Genomic DNA, 21,064 nt, shown 5'->3' with positions numbered 1-21,064 from the left:
AGCCTCGACAAAAACGACATATATCTAGTTTTGTTCCAAAAAAAACATTTAACCACCTCATCCAGAACATAAGTTTCATATTGTTGAATTCCATTTCGTCCTAAGGTCTGCGTTTAGTAATTGCTGTTAATGTTTTCCTCATAACCTTTTCCACAACTCTTTCCAAGCTTTTGCTGTGAGACAGATAGTGGATCCACAGATGTCTAAACAAAAAAAAAATGCAGCCAACTGTCTGAAGAAACTAACCTGAACACCCCACCTTCTGTTCAGTTGTACATTAGTGTTTAGGTTGTTGGGACCATACAGCCATGGATTTCAACTAAAACTCTCCAAAGCCATACGATCATCGATCATATGCAAAGTTAAGTAGAATGAAATACTGTCTGTGTATCCGGTATTTTCATTCATGAACGGGGAAATTAAGGTGTAAGAGTTGCTTACATTTTCTCTTCGAGGCCCCACAGAAGCAAACCTGTGTCGAGGAGAGACCCCGGTGGAGAAGCTGTTTCTACAAGCCCAGTCTGAAGGAAGTTACTACGGCCTGCACAACCGTGTTACGGTAACGAACAGCTGGGCAGCGGACAGGCCGAGCCGCCAGCTCTCCGGAGCTAACTCTTTTGTTCACAGAGCGAACGCAGAGGTTAACTACCGAGCCAACCGCTTGTTGACTGGATACCTTCTTCAAACTTCGCCCTTGGACAACATTCCCTCAACATGGTCAGAGGTTAGGTTTGGGCAGATTAACAGATATGTTTAGGATGAAATGATCTAAAGGTTTTCATGTTATGAAGTGTTGTTTTGTGGGACCTGGCTATCTTTAGCGCTAGTAGGCTAGCTACGGCACGCGCCGGTTCTGTGTTCTTTGTATGTTGTAAAGTTAAGATAAGCTTTATTTAAAGGGTGATTTTAGATCGCTCATAACGCGCCGTCCGCGCTTATGCATTTTAACCCTTTTATTAACCCTGGTATTTTAAAGGTATGTGTTGATTCTGGTGCTAAACTATCTGCTTCTTGCTAGCTTAACTGCTAACGGTAAGAACACGTGTGTGCTAGCATTAAGGCGACAGAAAAGTTGTTGGTTTTCAAGCTAGGAAATAATAGTCCCTGAACATCATTTACTAGAGTTGTTAACTAAGTAAACACCATTAAGCCCCATTTCTCCAGAAAGATTTGGCTCTTTTCCAAATTACTCAATAATATTTCTTCAAATATTATTTCAATAAATAAAGGCAGTTAATTAGACACCGTTGAGAATTAGTCATCCAGGAGGTTGGTTTTATTCGGCAGATCATTATTTAAAATATTATTTTATTAAAATAATATTTTACCTGATCTTGCATTGTGAAGGGTTGTCTAAACATTTGCTGATTATTTCCTAAGTTAGTTCCAAGACTAACTTAACTTCACTTCCAGATTCTTCAAGATAATCCTTGGTTCTCAAACATAAACATTGCATGGTAATGTTGCATCACTCTTTTTGGTCATGATTTCTAATCATCTTTAATCAACTTGTTGATATTGTACATAGCCCATTAGTCTTCATTATTCTTTCATTCTGCTTGGTAGTTTAGTTGAATTGTTTTAGCATAGTAAAGAGTTTGTTGATTGAAATATGTTTGACTTTGAGTTGACTTATTTTTGTTAATAAATTCTTGTATTTTAAGAAATTGTGTGAATTCATTCCATATATGTGCAGAGTTTATGCTGTTCAATAATGCCAGAGCTCGTCTCACACCTTTCTATTCTGTCCTAATACCATCGCCTTATTGGGCTGGTATTCACAGGACAATCCTTAACAGACCGAAATATTATTTGATAAAGTATAAAAATATTAATATTAAAATATTAATATTAAAGATTAAATCATATTCTCAGATTCATATTTACAACAAGGTTCACATTACCGCCTCAACTCAGGAGTAAGTGTTCAGGGAAGTATTACATTCACGAACACATAAAGTAGCACATCCAGTTTCCTGCAATTTTGGCATTCCTGGAAACTACTGCTATCCCACAGAGCCACAGCGAAGCTTAGTTGTTATGAGGAGGAAAAAGAAACAGAAGTAAAACCAAATGCACAGTCAGCTATCCTTCAAGCTAAACCAGTCTCAGTGAGACAGACTTGTCTAGCATTAAAACTGACAAGTGAACATTTCATTTGACACACACAATGCCCAGACAATTTTCTGGTGAGAAATGATTGCATGGTTTGTGTACCAAAATACGACTCTGAAATTGGCATTTTCCTCACATTTCCATAATTAGTTTCTCTTATTTTCAAAAAGCTGAAGTCTTGCAAGATCTTAATTGTAAAATATAGTTTGTATGCATGGAGCATGTGTGCTTTACCTGACAGATTTGCTTTCTGCTAATAAACAAATACTGCATTTACAGTATGTGGCTCTTTTGCAGAAATATAATTTGGATAAAGGTCATAACAAACAGTGTTTATGCACTATCCTTAGAAGCCCTGGCAAAATAGAGACATTATTAAACAGCAATAGAGGAGAAACTCTTAGTAGACCCACATAGAGCTAAAATTAAAAAAATCTGGTAATTGCCTAAATAAGCAAAGGGACAACGAAACTAATTTATGTTTCAAAAAGGGTACCTGTATTTTTTTTAACTTCATTTCTTATCAGGTAACTTTTTAAGTTCCGCTTCAGTTTTCAATCTGAACTAATGACTCTATTATAAACACCACACACAAATGTGCAAAAGGAAAAAACATTTTAAAAAAATGTAATACATCTGTGCAGACCTTTTGAAAGTCTATAGAGGAAGCATGAACAAAAGGTGCTTTTGCAATTAAATTGTGCACTGATTGTGGCGCAATAAGCATAATGACTTTTTTTAATTAACAGAAGCCACTTTTTTATTAGCAAACACCGGTGAGGGGAAATGGTTTTTAAGCATTAAAATTAGCACTTTAAGTATTTGGCTGCTGGTTACCAGTAGGTGGCCAGTGTAGTAAAAAGACCGGAGAAACCATGATGGGCTGGTGTGAAAGGAAAGACATTCATTCAATCAGTCATACTTTTTCTCCACAGTAATTATGAGTACTCCTTTTCCTCCACAGACCGGCTGCTTTTATGTTAGTAGGAATAGAGAAGTGATTTAGAGTGGCACTTCACTGAGGTACCTCTTTCAACTACCCTGCCTTTAAAGAATTCAGTGTGAAATAATGAATATGTCTAAGGGTTGCTGTTCGTATGCTGGGAAAGTCTTTGCAGCAGCACTTTTCTAAAATAAAAAAATAGCAGGACCACACTTTTGTATGGAAAAACAAAGTCATGGTCATAACAGACAACCCGAAAAAGAAAAAAGGCACAAAAACACAAAACACAAATAATACTTTTTAACGAAAAGTGATGTTTATTGAAATCACAGAGGAAGGATAAACTTTTGGGCATCATTCTGAGTCATGGCCGCAACAAAGAAAAGTTGTTTTCTCCTTTAACGACTGCAATCGGTGTTTGTCTCAAATGGCTGAGGGGGATGGAGCGATGAAAAAAGATCCATTCTCTAATGAAAATGGGGTAGGTGACATAAGAAAACTTATTATAGGCCTATCATCACACCTCACTAATGAAAAATGAAGGGGGATCAGATAAGAATTTCAGAAGGAGACAGACTAGCAGACAGAAAAGGAAGCCCCCCTGCTTATGTCACCTCCGCCAGTTCTGCGAGTGCTTGTCAGGGTTCATTTCCCCCACAGCTGCCAAGGGACCCCTCTAGCTTTTCTGCTGGAGCACCCCCCCCACACACACACACAAAAACAAAAAAAATAACAGACAGAGGAACAATTCTTTGCAGAGACCTTCTATATTAACCCTTAACAGCAATGATATTTGTAAATTATTCGCCAGTGAAACATGCTGACATAACCAACTGAAAAGATTTATTACGTATATGTATTATAACACATAAAACAATAAATGACTAGCTCCTTAAGCCAAGACAACTTCACTTTACTCTACACTGTTTCAATGAGTTAAGCTGCTGAAACATTGTCTTTTATCTTGCCACAAAAGTTGGCCTCTTACAGGTACATCTAAAAAATTACAATATAAAAGTGCAATATTTTTTGCCAGTCATTTCAGAAAGTGAAACAGTTATTTGATAAAAATTCATTACAAAATTAATTTTTTCAAGCTTTTATTTCTTATTATTTCTTATATAAGCTTCACTTTCTGAGATGTCTACCAAAAAATATTGCACTTTTATTCAATATTCTATTTTTTTTGAGATGTGCCGGTATATGGGGCTGCGCAATTTATCACAATCATATCGTGAGTCACCTCTGATGTGTCTTGCATTGTACAAGATGTATATATTGAGATAAAAGGTGTCAACTGTACAGTGTTATGCAGCATCAGAACAGTAAATGTTATTTTTGCTGTGTCACCAAATCAGTATTTTGTGTGAATTTATCAGAAGGTAGGTCAGACATGAAGCTGCTCCAACCTTTTGGCATCCTAAGGAAGAGTTGAGTCTTCATTACAACAGACAGAGCATGAGCATAGCATTTGATTATGAAAAGTTATTATTTCTGTGACGTAGCACTGTCAATTCTGTTGCAGTGCACATACTGTATACATGGCATCTAAGAAGCCCCTTTTAGATCATCCATTTGTCTGGTAATTAACACATGTTCTTTCTACCTCGTAGTCAACTGAAAAGTATTGACAGGGAATAGAGGACTGAATTCTGTGCCACGCAGCAAAAGGTAACAAACCCAAAATATTATAAACTGGAAGGGCTAGTACACGATTACGGAATCAGAGTGATATAGATTATAAAACAAAACAAAGACAGCACATACTGCAACAGTAACCTGCACTGCACACAGAATAGAGGCAATGTACGATTGTCCAGTGTCTATCTGATCTGAACAATAGGTAGATCAGAAGAATCTTTGTCTTGATTCAAAGCACTGAATACATCTGAAAAGCCAGCTTAAGGACTGCAACAAAGAACTGAGCTCTGAAGGAGAATTCCCCCCAGGGTAAATCTTCCACTTATTATATCACATTATTATTATTACATTTATGACATTGCTTAGGTGAATACTGCAAGTTCTAAACCAAACCCTTTTGGTTCCATAATCCCTGCTAGACAGTCTACAAGCACACGTCCTGTTATCTCAGCCGATCAAATTGTGTGATATAAAAGGACAAAGTGATCTATAATTAGGAGGGTTCATATTTTGGGTGTTAATTGTAAAACTGTGATCTGAAATGAGTTCCAGTTGTGGTACTTGATGCTGGAATGTTAGGTAGATTCACATTAGTTTGATGGTGTTTTAAAAATGTCTCTTCCTCATCATCATTCATAATATTTTGTAATATTGGCTTTTATCTCCCATTTATTGATTCAGAGTTGGTGTTGCCAAGACCTTGTCAAATGACCATAATGTAACAATACCACATTATGACAATTGGATATGCAATTTGGTCCCTCTATAGCATTGGATTTGCTGTGTAACAATTACATTTAAGCTCCACATTATTCAGAAAATTTGCAAAAGTAGGAAGAATCAGGATACTATTGACTCAAGTTGTCTCAAATTAGTAATGCCTCATAATACATTTTGGTTTATAGCTCTATGTTTGTAAAATGTGGTTTTTCATGTCATACTTGATTTACCCGCCAAAAGAACTATTTTCTTTGCAGCCGATCTTCTATATTGAATTACAAGACTGACTGAAGTTTTATTTTCAGTTATCTCTCAACCCCCAACATCTGATTATAAAATCATCTTAAAACCAAGTGATGTATAGTGGAACGTGACAGAATAGCACAGGCGCAGAACTGTGGAGCCAGATTTCATTGGAATAATCCTAAACTGCTGTGCTGGTGACCACAGAGCAAAATAAATAGAGAAACTTCAAACCTCTGAATTAATGATCACAATGCCCTTATTGTAATGGGTTTTTTTGGACCAGAACTGTGGATGGAAACGGGACAGACACAGTGAATTGCCACTACTGAGAAAAAAGGCACTGATCTGATGTCTTGCTGTGATGTTTGGATGTAAAGCTGGCACCCTGAGTAAAAGCAGTCTGTTCTCACATGGCCCGCCAAATACACATGTCTGCAACATCCAGGCATGCCAAAAAAAGCTTAAAAGCAATGCCGTTTAAGGTCTACCTCACATTTAGGCACCCGATTATGATTATGGTCCACCCTAAGCACAGTGATCATGGAGATTCATGAGTTTGCCAAAACATACATATACTTGTTTGGTTTAGTTCAAATTCTCACTACCAGTTTCAGAACACCTCAAAATTATAAGCAAATTCTGTCAAGACCTTTGACAGATAACTGGAGGCCTGAACAGAGTGACGTAATATTGATCTGCTTATGCTTTGAGATTTTGCCATGTTGTGTTTTGAAATGATGGCAACATTTTGGAAATCTCAGGTAAGGTATGGATCTACACTCTATAGAGGGCACACAAAGAGACTGCTGTTTTTGTTGTGCTAGTTGTTCTAACTGCACTCATAGTTATAAGATGCTAAGGCCAGTTCAAAATGTGCACTCTGAAACAATTTTGACGGAGCGTGTCGCAGAGACCCAACCCCAGGCCTGGCTCTAGGGTGGGGACCCGGCCCTCCCTTTGGGAACACCTAGCCTAGTGTTCTTATATATTCTTAAAGTATAATAAGGAGAAACTGAAAACTGGCTAAATCACGGCAGGTCACGGCAGGTCAAAGCATTATAAAAACCGGTGATAGCGTTGTCCACAAAATTCTAAACGGTACAAAATGAACTTGTGTACCTTTACTCTTGTAAGAAAATAAAACTCATCAAAGATTAATGACTTGAATGACAATAACACCTGATGGATTTCTTTCCCATTGTAGTATTTGTGTTTTTCATTAAAACTGCCAGTCATAGTTGAGAAAACAACATTTCCAGAGAAACAAAACTACAGTTGAATAGATGCCTGTAATTTGTCTGAACTTTAATTAATCTTGTCGTCTATGGCCAATTTTCTTCACAATGAACAAAGCTAATTAAGGTGCTTTTTAAAGGTGACATGACATATAATTCTTTAGATAAAGCCATGAATTTGTCTTTGCCTGTGTATGTGAAAAACTCTTTTGTGTCTGAGCTGACAGGGTAATCTAAACTGCCCCTGTTACTCTGGAAACCTTTCAAGAGGTGAAGAAAAGGACAGCCAAAATGGAGATCATCTTGGCCTAAAATTGCAGGTAAATCCTCCATAAGGTCGTCCAATTTCAACAGCTTTACCAATAAAAATAATTTGTGTCAGAGGAATAAAATGACTCAACAAACCCATCAAAACATTGTCTACTACTGACCCTATAAATTTGTTTTATTTCCAGAAATGCGTGTGATTTGCATGCAGCACCTTTGGAACTTGGCCTACAACTGGAGGAGTTCTGATAAACATCAATCTCTCTACAAGGTTTTATTTAAATAGAAACCAAGAAAAAAAGTCCTACCTGAAGAATGCAGGTCCCTGGAGCTGTGTTCTCCTTGATGGACACATTGTAGAAGTTTCTCTCAAAGAGAGGCTCGTTGTCATTTATATCCTGAAGTAAGATGTTGACCACTGATGTGGAAGAAAGGGTAGGTTTCCCTCCATCTGTGGCTACAACAGTTATACTAGGGCTAGGGTTCTTTTCATAATCCAGCTGGGATAGAGTGGTTATAATGCCTGTAATGGAGTCTATACTGAACCAGCTGTAGTAGCCACTTTGGTCTGGCAGGATGCTGTACTTAATGTCCCCATTTGGCCCCTGGTCTTTATCTCTTGCAGTTACCTGCAACACAAAGCTGCCTGGGAAGACCACTTCAGGGATCACTTGCCTGTACAGCGGCTGATCAAAAAGAGGAGGGTTATCATTGATGTCAGTCACCTTGATGACAAAGGAAGACTCCGCCCTGAGCGGAGGTGTGCCTGAGTCTGTTGCCATCACCCTCAGCTCATAAGTGTCCCTCTCTTCCCGATCCAGAATCTGGTCCACACACACAAGATATATGATACTATCTTTCGTTGTCAGGCCAAACTTTCCATCTCCTCCTTCTAATGACACATTCACATTGGCATACTCTCCATAGTCTGGGTCAGTGACTGAGATCCGTGCTACATACTGGCCAGGCTGTGCACCTTCTGAGATTCTAGGAGACCCGTCCTCACTCAGAAAGATGATGGTCATGGTGGGCTGGTTGTCATTGTAGTCTCTTACATGAATGGTTACAAAGGCATTGGTCACCTCTGGATGAGTTGCATTGTCTTGAGCCTGGACCACAATCTCATGGACTCTTCTCATCTCAAAGTCCAGTGGCTTGTTCAAAGTGATGATGCCAGAGCGAGTGTCCACGACAAAGTATCGGTTGGGGTCACTTTGCCTCCTGTTGATTTCATATAGCACCAACCCGTTATCTCCCTCATCAGCATCTGTTGCAAACACCTGCAGGATGTTACTTCCTGGTTGTAGATTCTCAGATATGATAGCATGATAGCGGCTCTGGTTAAAAACAGGAGCATTGTCATTTATATCTTGTACGCTAATATCTAAGGTCATCTGATCAGTTCTCTTGGGTGAACCACCATCAAAGGCCTCTAAAGATAACGTGTAGGTGGATCTTTTCTCTCGGTCTAGAATGCCGTTGACCACCAAGTCCAGGAAGAGAACCTCACTGCTTCCCCTCCTTGTCTCCAAGGTGAATGCCTGGCCAATATTTCCATCCTTGATAAGATAGCCCTGTGTTGTGAACTGTCCTTTATCACTGTCCACAGCTGGCTCAAGCGGAAATCTAGTGCCAATAGCTGTCTGCTCAGGAATTTTAAAAGTTACTCTTTGTCGGGGAAACTTCGGAGCATGGTCATTTATATCATTTACCTTGATAGTCACTTCTATGGTCACACCTGTCATGGTGACTGCAATAAAGCTGTATCTATCTCTCAATTCTCTGTCCAGAACTTTGGCGGTTTTAATTATACCCGTGCTTTCATCTATGTCCAAATCACTGCCCACTCCTGTGCCCTCATGGTCAGAGATGAAGTACAAGGAAGCTGTGACACCAGGAGGAAGTCCCACGCTGATATCACCCACTACTGTGCCGGCTGGTTGTTCCTCATCTAGCTGCAGCTCAAGAGTCCCAAGGACAAAAGATGAATGGAGACTTAAAAGCTGCAAGGCCACATAAATTGTTAGCACTATCCTTGCGCCAAACAAACTCTCAGAGTGCAAAGGATCCATTTCTGACTTTCCAAAACTCTTGGTAGCTGTCTTTATCTTTGCTTCTTCGTTTTAAACCTGAAAACACACAAAGGGAAACTTAAGTCATATTAAAATATTATAACACTAGGAACCAAGAAAATATTTATTTTATATTTTAAAGATATTTTCATAAAAAAAATGGAAATGTCTTCAACACCTTCTCATATGTGTTTTGGCTGCTTTCGCCACCATACCACAGAAATGGCCTAGTATATAACATTTTCCAACACGTATTAGCTCAGCTAATAAGTCAACACCTTGTTCCTTTTTGAAAACTCTTCTTTTATATGAAAGCAGCAAAAGCCTAGGCCACAACAAACCCCCTCAGACAGTGTGTCTGGGAGTATGTCTTTCAAAGAAGGTGAGAAAATCACATTTGCCTGGACACCTTGCATGTTTCCTGTAGAAACACATTCTTTGTAAAGCTGGAAGGGAATGTTTCTGTTGCATTTAAAGTGGATATGAACAGTCTACACACTACCTTTAACGTGACATATGTCCTGTATTATAAAACAAAAACCAATAAATCTTTTAGAAGGAAAATGTAATAAAAAGAGAAGCTGCAATAACCTGATTACATAAGTGTGCACTCCCTTTAACTAATAATTTGTTGAACCCCCTTTTGATTCAAGTCCAGGATTTCCATCTTCCATCAGGCTTTCAATTATAGAGAATCTAAATAACTGTAAATAATGTTAAACTGTTTTGAAGGATTTTCTTGACATTTTAAGGAACAACCATCACCTCATTGTTAAAGGTGGCAGTCATAAGGTTACAATAAAGAGCATCATAGTAAAGACAGTTATAAATAACTACAGAAAGTATGGAAGAATTGAGGCATTACAAAAACTAGACGTTTCTCCTTAACTGATAAAAAGACATGACTATGTCATGACATCATTATAGGCAGACAGAAACACTGATACAGCTGCAGGAATTTCTTTGTGTTCTGCATGTGACAACAACCTCCTGAACTCTCCATACAGGTCCTTCTCAAAATATTAGTATATTGTGATAAAGTTAATTATTTTCCATAATGTCATGATGAAAATTTAACATTCATATATTTTAGATTCATTGCACACTAACTGAAATATTTCAGATCTTTTATTGTCTTAATACGGATGATTGTGGCATACAGCTCATGAAAACCCAAAATTTCTATCTCACAAAATTAGCATATTTCATCCGACCAATAAAAGAAAAGTGTTTTTAATACAAAAAACGTCAACCTTCAAATAATCATGTACAGTTATGCACTCAATACTTGGTCGGGAATCCTTTTGCAGAAATGACTGCTTCAATGCGGCGTGGCATGGAGGCAATCAGCCTGTGGCACTGCTGAGGTCTTATGGAGGCCCAGGATGCTTCGATAGCTCATCCAGAGTGTTGGGTCTTGAGTCTCTCAACGTTCTCTTCACAATATCCCACAGATTCTCTATGGGGTTCAGGTCAGGAGAGTTGGCAGGCCAATTGAGCACAGTGATACCATGGTCAGTTAACCATTTACCAGTGGTTTTGGCACTGTGAGCAGGTGCCAGGTCGTGCTGAAAAATGAAATCTTCATCTCCATAAAGCTTTTCAGCAGATGGAAGCATGAAGTGCTCCAAAATCTCCTGATAGCTAGCTGCATTGACCCTGCCCTTGATAAAAACACAGTGGACCAACACCAGCAGCTGACACGGCACCCCAGACCATCACTGACTGTGGGTACTTGACACTGGACTTCTGGCATTTTGGCATTTCCTTCTCCCCAGTCTTCCTCCAGACTCTGGCACCTTGATTTCCAAATGACATGCAGAATTTGCTTTCATCAGAAAAAAGTACTTTGGACCACTGAGCAACAGTCCAGTGCTGCTTCTCTGTAGCCCAGGTCAGGCGCTTCTGCCGCTGTTTCTGGTTCAAAAGAGGCTTGACCTGGGGAATGCGGCACCTGTAGCCCATTTCCTGCACACGGTGGCTCTGGATGTTTCTACTCCAGACTCAGTCCACTGCTTCCGCAGGTCCCCCAAGGTCTGGAATAGGCCCTTCTCCACAATCTTCCTCAGGGTCCGGTCACCTCTTCTCGTTGTGCAGCGTTTTCTGCCACACTTTTTCCTTCCCACAGACTTCCCACTGAGGTGCCTTGATACAGCACTCTGGGAACAGCCTATTCGTTCAGAAATTTCTTTCTGTGTCTTACCCTCTTGCTTGAGGGTGTCAATAGTGGCCTTCTGGACAGCAGTCAGATCGGCAGTCTTACCCATGATTGGGGTTTTGAGTGATGAACCAGGCTGGGAGTTTTAAAGGCCTCAGGAATCTTTTGTAGGTGTTTAGAGTTAACTCGTTGATTCAGATGATTAGGTTCATAGCTCGTTAAGAGACCCTTTTAATGATATGCTAATTTTGTGAGATAGGAATTTTGGGTTTTCATGAGCTGTATGCCAAAATCATCCGTATTAAGACAATAAAAGACCTGAAATATTTCAGTTAGTGTGCAATGAATCTAAAATATATGAATGTTAAATTTTCATCATGACATTATGGAAAATAATGAACTTTATCACAATATGCTAATATTTTGAGAAGGACCTGTATGTTTAGACAAAGGAGAAGGGCTGAAAGACTGAATCCTTTTATTCCTAAGAAAACCAGGCCTGCCAGAAATCTCCAAACTTTTTGTGGAAGACTGTGTAATGATCTGGTGAAACCAAACTAAAATGTCAGTCAGTTTCTACCGCTTATTCCATAGTGGGTTGCAGGGGAGCTGGTGCCTATCTCCAGCAGTCTATGGGCAGGAGGCAGGGTACACCCTGGACAGGTCGCCAGTCCATCGCAGAGCAACACACAAACAACCATGAACACACTCATTCATACACCTAAGGGCAATTTAGAGTGACCAATTAACCTAACAGGCATGTCTTTGGACTGTGGGAGGAAGCCGGAGTACCCAATGAGAACCCACGCATGCACGGGGAGAACATGCAAACTCCATGCAGAAAGACCCCCAGCCAGGACTCGAACCCAGGACCTTCTTGCTGCAAGGCAACAGTGCTACCAATTGCACTACCGTGCAGCCCACCAAACTAAACTAAAACGTTTGGACATAATTCAAAGAGTTAAGTTTTGCACAAAAACAACCCAGTATATCACCAATATATATGGGAAATTCCCTGGTGACAGGGACTCTTCATGCACAGCACCTCATATCCTATGCAGTTTTTTGGACTGGTAGAATGCTGCAGGCAGCAGGATTTGAACATTAGCTGATTTGTCTCCAGTATCAGTGATGTCTCCATTTAGCTTGATGTTGTTTCAAGTAAGCAATTCAGTGAAGTACAAGGCGAGCTACGTACATTATTGCTATAAAAATGCATATGCTGACATAAAGTTTCGGTTTGACCCACTTATCTTTCTCTACTGCAACTGCATTAAAAACCTTAATGTTCACAAATTGCAGAGTTTAGTGATAGCTGGGGGTCTTCTCAGTTTTGTTTTGGTTTGTAAGGCAAAGTTGGCTATTATTGACAAGTCAAGATGTGGGTTGCTGAGAGAACAGAGTAATGTTTTTTTTATTTCACAGGATATACTGTATTTGCCTTAAAGGGAATAAATACATTAGAGAGCCAGCTCATGTTAGATATATTATAGAGATAAGGCCAGAGAGGCCTGAGAGAGACAGTTTGGACATGTAAAGAGGAGGAATAGTGAGTACATCAGTAGAAGGATGGTGAGGTTGGAACTGCCAGGCAGAAGGCCTAGAGGAAGACCAATGGGGAGATTTATGGATAATTGAAATAGGATATGAATGCGTACTCTTGCAAAATTCAATTTTCAATTCAATTCAATTCAGTTTTATTTATATAGCGCCAATTCACAACACATGTTGTCTCAAGGCACTTCACAAAAGTCAGGTACATACATTCCAATTAATCCTAACCACTGAACAGTGCAGTCAGATTCAGTTATTTATTCAAATTGGATAAAAGGTTTTTCTGTCTAAGGAAACCCAGCAGATTGCATCCAGTCAGTGACTTGCAGCATTCACTCCTCCTGGATGAGCATGTAGAGACAGTGGACAGTCACTGGCGTTGACTTAGCAGCAATCCCTCATACTGAGTATGCAGTGACAGTGGAGAGGAAAAACTCCCTTTTAACAGGAAGAAACCTCCAGCAGAACCAGGCTCAGTGTGAGCGGCCATCTGCCACGACCTACTGGGTGTTTGAGACAATGAACAGAGCAGAGACACAAAGAGAACAAAGAAGCACTGATCCAGGAGTACTTTCTATGGGAAGGAAAAGTAAATGTTAATGGATGTAGCTCCTTTAGTCGTTTCACCTAGAAAGAAAGAACATATAAACTCTGAGCCAGTTTTCAAGGTTAGTCTGAAAGAGAGCACATATAATTAGTTACGGTAAAAGCTCAGTCAATCACCATATCTAGGAGAGAGAAAGGGTTAAACACTAAAAGACATGGCCATGTGGATCATCGGTAGAGGGTGAGCATTAAGTTGTTGCCAGCAGAAGCTCGGACGATGCCCCTCTCCAGAAAGGTGACACAGGTAGACACTAAGCCAGGCCAGGTGTAGCTTCTAGGAAGAGAAAAGAAAGAGAACATAAAGTTAAAAGCTGAAATAACAACAAATAATGCAAAATTGGAGAGTAGTGTGAGAATGTAGCAAAGAGGGTGAAAGTGGTCATTATGTCCTCCAGCAGCCTAAGCCTATAGCAGCATAACTACACAGAATGTTTCAAAATCTTTTCTTCTTGTGTGTTCCTTAGCCCTGCACCTAATTGCGTGATTTCATTACTTTTTCATAGATTTTTTGTTTTATCAGAAGGATTACCAGCGAAAACCAAACAATATTAGTAATAGAAAATTTGGACTATAGCTGCTCTTACACCAATGACCCAGCTTTCTTAGTTAGACTACAATGGACTGTTATTACTTTTGTTCAACTTCAGTACCAGTAAAAGCAATATATTATTAGCACCTGAAAATGTGGATTAAAGCTGTTTTGTACCAGTGACTCAGCTTCCCTAGTTAGAATTCAGTGGAATGAGGAGACTATCAATATTATCATCTTCTTTTGGCAAAAGATGCTTTATTATTAAGAGTGGCTTGGAACCAATTTCTACCAGTAAACCCGGAAGGATTATTAATTATTATTACTCCCAAGGATTATTAGTGTCATTTGATTTATTTTTCTGTGTTTGATTTTCTGTATCATTGTAATGTTTTTCCTCGTGTACAGCGCTTTGAGTGCCTTGTTGCTGAAAAGCGCTATATAAATAAACTTGACTTGACATGACTTGACTTGAATGTAGTGTGTGTGTGAGAGAAGAAGGTGCCGAAGATAGGGTGGGATGGAGTCAGATGATTCATTGTGGCAACCCCTGAAAGGAAAAAACTGGAAGAAATGTAGTTTTAAAATGATTCAATGTGGTCTAATGTTTTACTGTTTTAAATCACCTCTCGAAGAATCTGAGAAACAACTCAGCAAAACAACTATTAGCAAAACAATTATCAGTAAAACATGCTCATCTGTCCCTTAAATAATTATTTATTTTCTTCTAAATGAAAATTATTTTTTTAAACAAAGTTTTTATAGTAGAAACAGCAGAATTGGCATGTCACCCACACCCCAACAGACAGTCTGTAACCGAGAATGGGAGACACTGTGAAGCTGTGTGGAAACTGTTCAACAAGATAGCCACCATCTGCTGAATAATCCTGAACCACTAAGTGGCTGGCACACAGAAAATTATTGGGTCTCTTCAAATACAGAAACTGGCTTCCCAGTTGTGTGTGGTTCTGTCTAGATCTAAGTAATTCAAAACTACTTTCCTTGTTTTCAAAAGAAGTTCTACTTTAATTTGGAGGAAACATATAAAGATGAACATAACACAGTATTGAATTTCTAAACAGCAAAGTTTCTCAAGAAAGCTTTCCAAGACTCCCCCCAGTGGTTTGACAAACACTTACATGAGAGCACTCACAACACGTCTTTGTGTGCATGTGTGTGTTTGTGAGTATGAGTGTACCCACTAAATCCCTCCCATGTGTCTGTGAGCGCAGTGTGGTGATCTGTCTCAGCCACGGTAGTAGCGGTGCGTTTGAGTGACAGAGTAGTAGGCTACAGCAGAATTGAAGGGCTCCACACAGTCTACCTCTTTCCCTTTTTCTGGCTCTACAGCATTATAATTGAGGTCCTCTGGATGTTGGCCATATGTACACAAGATTCCAGACCTAATTTCAGTCTGCCATAATTCAAAGCCCACAACACAGAAAATGCTAACATTTTAATGTTGTAAAATCCATTAGTGTAAGCAGTAAGAAACCTATAGGCTCATGTTATAAAGTATGTAGTTTGATAAAGTGTTGCTGATGGCTTTCTGTCGTTGGCCACAGAAGGAAATTCTACCCTAATGTCCTACTTTAAGTTCAAATTCATATTTCTTTCAAGAAGACAATACAAACTCCAAATAATATGACCTTAAAAGTCAAGCACTAGAAACTCACTATAACATTCCATTACTTGGATTGTTTTGCAAGTTCTCTTCTTGGCAAAAATATATAAGCACACATCCATGACAGCCTGAAAATCTTGACTGCATGAACTTAGTAGTCTCAGTATTGATTTACTTTACTGCAATACTGGGGATGAACTTCAACATCCACAGCACAAAAGGGAGCATTTTAAGGCCCAAGTCTTTGACCAAATGCCACGACTGAAATAATGCATTTTCTACTTGAGCTCCAGCAGAGGACCTCTGCAGAGCAGCTCAGCCTAATGGATATAGCAGACACAGCTGGTTAGGACAATTGCACAATACCAAGCATGTGGTTTAAAAAGGTTTATTGAAGATAGAAAGCAAAATTTCTTTACTAATGCCTGTAAGTACACCAAGTAAGTAGCAAACACTGTCGCCCAAAAACAGGCATTATAGGTTTAATTTCTGAAAAACAGAGGTCCAAAGTTAGGGAATTTTATTCATGTAATGGTGATAAGGGACACTATTCTGTAAAAGAAAGTAATTGCTCTTGCATTCAGAAAAGAACCATATTGTTTAATGCATCATAGCCATAGACCATGTTTGATAATTTCCACTAGAACTAGAATTTATCTCCATGTATCAAATACAGTAAAAATGTGGGCAAATGTGCTCTGGTGGGCTACAACTAGACTGAACTATTTGGTCCTCATGGAAAGTGCTATGAATTTATGACAACACTATAAAATTCAATTTCACAGATTCTTTTCTCATTTGACAAAGAAGAGGGGGCAAAAAAAAGACTTGCTGATGTAATTACAGTGAAAGGTGGTGCTACAAATATTAATTTGTGGTGAGCTGAATTCAAATGCAAGCGATACTTTTAAGAATTCTAACTTTCAATTCTGAAAAACATGCAATATTTTCCTTCTCCTAAATAAGTACACACCACTTTATGTTAATTCACTACAGATAATGCAAATAAAAATCATTGAAGTCTGTGGTTGTATGGTGACAAAATTGGAAAAAGGTCAAGGGCAATAATTTCATTTCCAGGCACTGTATGTGTGTGAGACTGTTAGTAATAACCTAAGCACTGACACAGTTTCTTTCTGAACCCTTTAAACTAAGCTAGTCGACCAAACCATACCAATCATCTGTAGGCGTTATAAATATGAAACATCTTTCTGAATACAGACAAATATCATTCTGAGCACTTTGTCACATAAACTGAATAGAAAGAATGCAGAAAAACAGGTGATGTTCACACCTTATAATGGAAAATGTACTCCATTTTGTTCAGAAAACATAATTGCCAATTTGTACCTGACATATCTCTCAAGTATTAGCTATGTCTTGCACCAGACACAGCTCTGGTTAGGCATGTTCCACTAAAAACAAAAGCGACGTCTTTCTCTAACCTTGAGCAAATACAGACACTGCATAAGATTAAAACAACACTTACACAAACCTTTTTTAGAATTTGGAGATAGTGGAAAAATGTTATGCTGCTGTAAATGAAACTAAAGCAACTGCTTTGCAAAGAAAACCAATTCCAAAATATAATATTTGATCTAGCAATTAAGGATTGTCCACATACAAGAAGTAAATAAAGGCATGTTCTTTAAAAGCAATAGGACAGCTGACCTACTTTAATTAACACAACTAAATCATAGTCACTGTCATCAGACCAAGAGGGACAACTATAGTGACAGACTTTGTAAAATGAGCATGTCAGAATTCCAGTTAACTCAAAGAAAACGCCTGTGGTTTCGAGACCATGCCAGCCAGGCAAGGCTCAGCAGAGCCATAATGCAAACCACAGACAATACAGCAGATTGCGTGGACATGAGGATGACAGGCTTAGCACAAAGCAAACTAAACTGCTATGAAAGTTGGCCAAACTAAGTGCTGTGTTTCTGTGCCTTGCATTAGTCTTTGAAACTTCACTCCATGTGCATGTAAAAAGAGCAGGAAAAGCCATCATGGGCCTCCACATGCAGTTGTGCTACACTGGTTGTAACAAACACTGTGTTGAAAAGACACACTTTCTCTTTTTTCCCCTCTGAGCCCTTTAGCCCAGGTTTATGAGGGTGCGTGACAAGAAGAATCATCTTCTTACCACATCAAGAGTAGCATGGGTCTGTTTAACTATTTGCTTCTAGCTAAAATAATGATATATTTTAAAGTGAAACTTTTTGTCACTGCACTGGCAATACGAAGGATTGCATCAGTAAAAACATGTGCGTTTAGTTACAGAACCAGTGATGCAAGAAGACAACAACAAAAGCAAAAGCTCACTTAATGTGAGAATATTTAAAGGAATTGTTTAGGATTTTCTGAAGTAATGTTCTGTTATATGCAGCAGTATATCTACCTGCAATAGATAGCTCCCTAGGCATTTCATTTTGCATAAATCCAGATTAGTTGGTTTCAGGGGCTAAAGCCTTTTGCTTCCTGTGGGGGGCACAAACACATAGTTGTGTGAATATCTTTGGGATGATGTATTGTATAATGTATTCTATCTTGATGTTTTCTTGTTTGTCTTTTTGTTTTAAACTTTGTTAATTTTATTTCTTATGAAAATAATCACATTCCACGTAGATAACCGCCCAAAGTAAACACAGTGATGATTAAAATTTTGATAAAATAGCATTTGCATAAACAGCTATGCGTATTTTTTTAGATTTTCTTCAGCAAGTGGCCTTTATTAACAGTAAGCCAACAGGGAAGGTAGCAGCAAGAGGAAGGGAAAGATTTGAAGGAGTAATCTAGAGTAGGGAGTCAAGCCCTCAAAGGCTGTCTCAAGTAAGGTGCTTCTGCTCTACTGCTGAGCTTCTCATTACCCCTGCAATGACGGTTTTTAGAAGGAAGTTGTTTTAAGGTGGTAGCAGTCTCCTATAGTCTTGGACTGCCTGTTAAATTTAACCCTGAGACCAACTAATTGGGTTAAATGAAGGTGCCAAGAGAGTTTTTATATTACATACTTGTAACCTTTTAACAGAGCCTAAGTTCAAAAATCATTTACTATCTCTTTAAGTACTTCCTGGAATTTATATATTTTTAGGATTTAAAAAAAGTTTTAAGCCTACTACACCAATACAGCAGAAGGGGCCATCAGTAAAAATGGAATTTGGTACAGATAGTTTCAGTAATAAATGGACAAAAAATTGACTATATTCAAACACATTCTCTGTCTTCTCTGTGTGATACAGGCCTGGTCTGCTTGCAAATATGGTATTGTTTAAGGTTCTGGACTGGAGTTGGTAGTAAGGGTTACTATGTGTTTGAACACAGCAAACCATAACCTTGCATTTGTCCTGGCTTTATTTAAAAAATGCACCATAGCAACCAAAACACCCACAACTCAGGTTCTAGGCGAAGGAACCCTGTGGAGATTTAGTGAATGTATTAATTGAAGGAAAGGAAGCCCCATTCACGGTTAATGAACATAAGTCTACCGTCACAGCCATTGCGTCGTCATGTGGAACCGTTTGGTTTGGGCTCAGTTGGCGCAGGAATGAGGCGTAAAAGAGTCGCTGCAGCGGCTGCAGCAGCTCCGAGGACAATAACTCCATGCTGCACAGTTCGAGAGGAATGTTTCCGTCTCAGGGGGGCTTTAATCACAAGCGACCAAACCGGGCAGTAAATCTTTGGTGGTTTTTTGGCCGCTCTTTAAAGTATTGGCTATGTGCGCGGCTTTTTTAGTATTACAGAGTTAGATGTAAGATATGGTGTTATAAAAAATGCATCATTTTAGAACATCGTTGGAACTTCTATTGTTTTAAACTTTTTCAAGTAAAAATGAATTTTTCACCCACTAATTTGCAAAAAGAAAGATGTCAAGATCTTGATTCATTGAGATTTTACTAAAAGCAATCACTGCATCTTTATAATCAGCAACCGCCTAGACTGCACTGGCAGTCAACCTCTTCTCATCTGGTTAGGCTATGGAGTGAGAAGATATTCAGTGTGGATGATACTCACATTTATCTATTCCTCTGTGGTGATTTTCATGCAGAACTACAAGATGTCCACACTCTCACAAGTTTCCCGTTATGAAGCACAAAGTGAAAGTTACATCCATCTCAGAAAAAAAGTCGGCTCTCCTTCTTCACTGAGTATAGCCTAAGGAGATCTTCTCTGCAGCGCAGAATTGGTTTCTTTGAAGAAATCCTTCACAACCTATTTCGGATTTTTTCAAGAAAAAAAAAAACAAAAGTGAAAATGCAAAGTTGCGGCAAAACTTTCCTCACCAAGAGGACGTTATCAGCTCTGTGGCAGCCTGTGCCCCTCTGTCTGTCTGTCTGTCTGTGTGTAAAGCTCCTGCTGCGGCTGCTACGCGCTAACTGAGACCAAACGATGTGGGGCCGAGCAGTGGACGTCCGTCCTCAAAATCTGATTTTTTCAACACGTGACGGGCTCCAACCTCCTACTCCTCTCCTCTTCACCGCTGTTGCTGCTGTATGGCGTCAAGGGGTCCCTGCTAGGATGTAGTCCAGGTTTGTGCTGAACACTGGCGCCACCATCCTATGCAAAAGAGAACTGTAAACCACTTTGCATGCAATTCTTTTCAATAAATACTAATCAGTGGTCTATTTTTCAACTAACGAATGCACAGTTGAATCTTAATAAATTAGAATATTATAGAAAACTGATTTTTTTCAGCAGTTCAATTCAAAAACATAAACTTATATATGTGGTTTCATCACACACAGTGATACATTTTATGTGTTCGTTTTTGTTCATTTTGACCAACTGACCGCAAAAAGCCATGGGGAAAAAGCTGGTTGTTCACAGTGCTTTATACAGGAATAATAATGGAAAGTTTAGTAGAAGGAAAACGTATGGTAGAAAAACACACTCTGTATAACTGGTGCTTTCCTTGTGTGAACATACTCCTGAACCAGAGCCATTGTCCAGAGCATGTTAGGCTTAGTAGATACAGGACTAGATTCGTCTTACTAGACTCTTGGTCCTAAGTCTGCTTTTCAAATGACGGTAAATTTTGAATTGGAATTTGAAATCAAGGTCATTCATTCATTGTCCATACACGCTTGTCCTTGCAGGGTCACGGGGGGGTTGGAGCCTTTCTTCTGCGGTCATTGGGCGAGGACAGTCCATTACAGGGCAACGCAGAAACACATTGGACAAACACCCATGCACACATACACTCATATCTAAGGAAATGTAAAGAGACCAATTAACCTAACAGCCCTGTTTATGGATCACATTTTTGGCCCGTGGGGTCTGAACCCAGGACCTTCTTGCTTCAAGGCAAAAGTGCTACCAACTGCTCCACCCTGCAGCCCCTCAAGGTCAAGGTCCAG

General features: G+C 39.2%; 1 protein-coding gene across 1 annotated transcript in view; it reads right to left on the bottom strand.

Annotated features, from left to right (window-relative positions):
• Nucleotides 1-20,173, bottom strand: part of LOC124884088 (protocadherin-16-like) — a 114,536-nt gene extending 94,363 nt beyond the window's left edge. The window contains exons 1-2 of the mRNA XM_047391718.1: nucleotides 19,722-20,173; nucleotides 7,476-9,296 (exon numbers count right to left, since the gene is read on the bottom strand). Coding sequence (XP_047247674.1) covers nucleotides 7,476-9,239 — 1,764 coding nt within the window. The 5' untranslated portion in view covers nucleotides 9,240-9,296; nucleotides 19,722-20,173. The remainder of the gene's footprint in view (nucleotides 1-7,475; nucleotides 9,297-19,721) is intronic.
• Nucleotides 20,174-21,064: the final 891 nt, after the last annotated feature.

This window comes from Girardinichthys multiradiatus, chromosome 18 (assembly GCF_021462225.1).
Source record: "Girardinichthys multiradiatus isolate DD_20200921_A chromosome 18, DD_fGirMul_XY1, whole genome shotgun sequence".
In the NCBI taxonomy this organism is placed as follows: Eukaryota; Metazoa; Chordata; class Actinopteri; order Cyprinodontiformes; family Goodeidae; genus Girardinichthys; species Girardinichthys multiradiatus.
The sequence above is the reverse complement of the archived record's forward strand: the minus strand, read 5'-3'. Positions and strand labels throughout refer to the sequence as shown.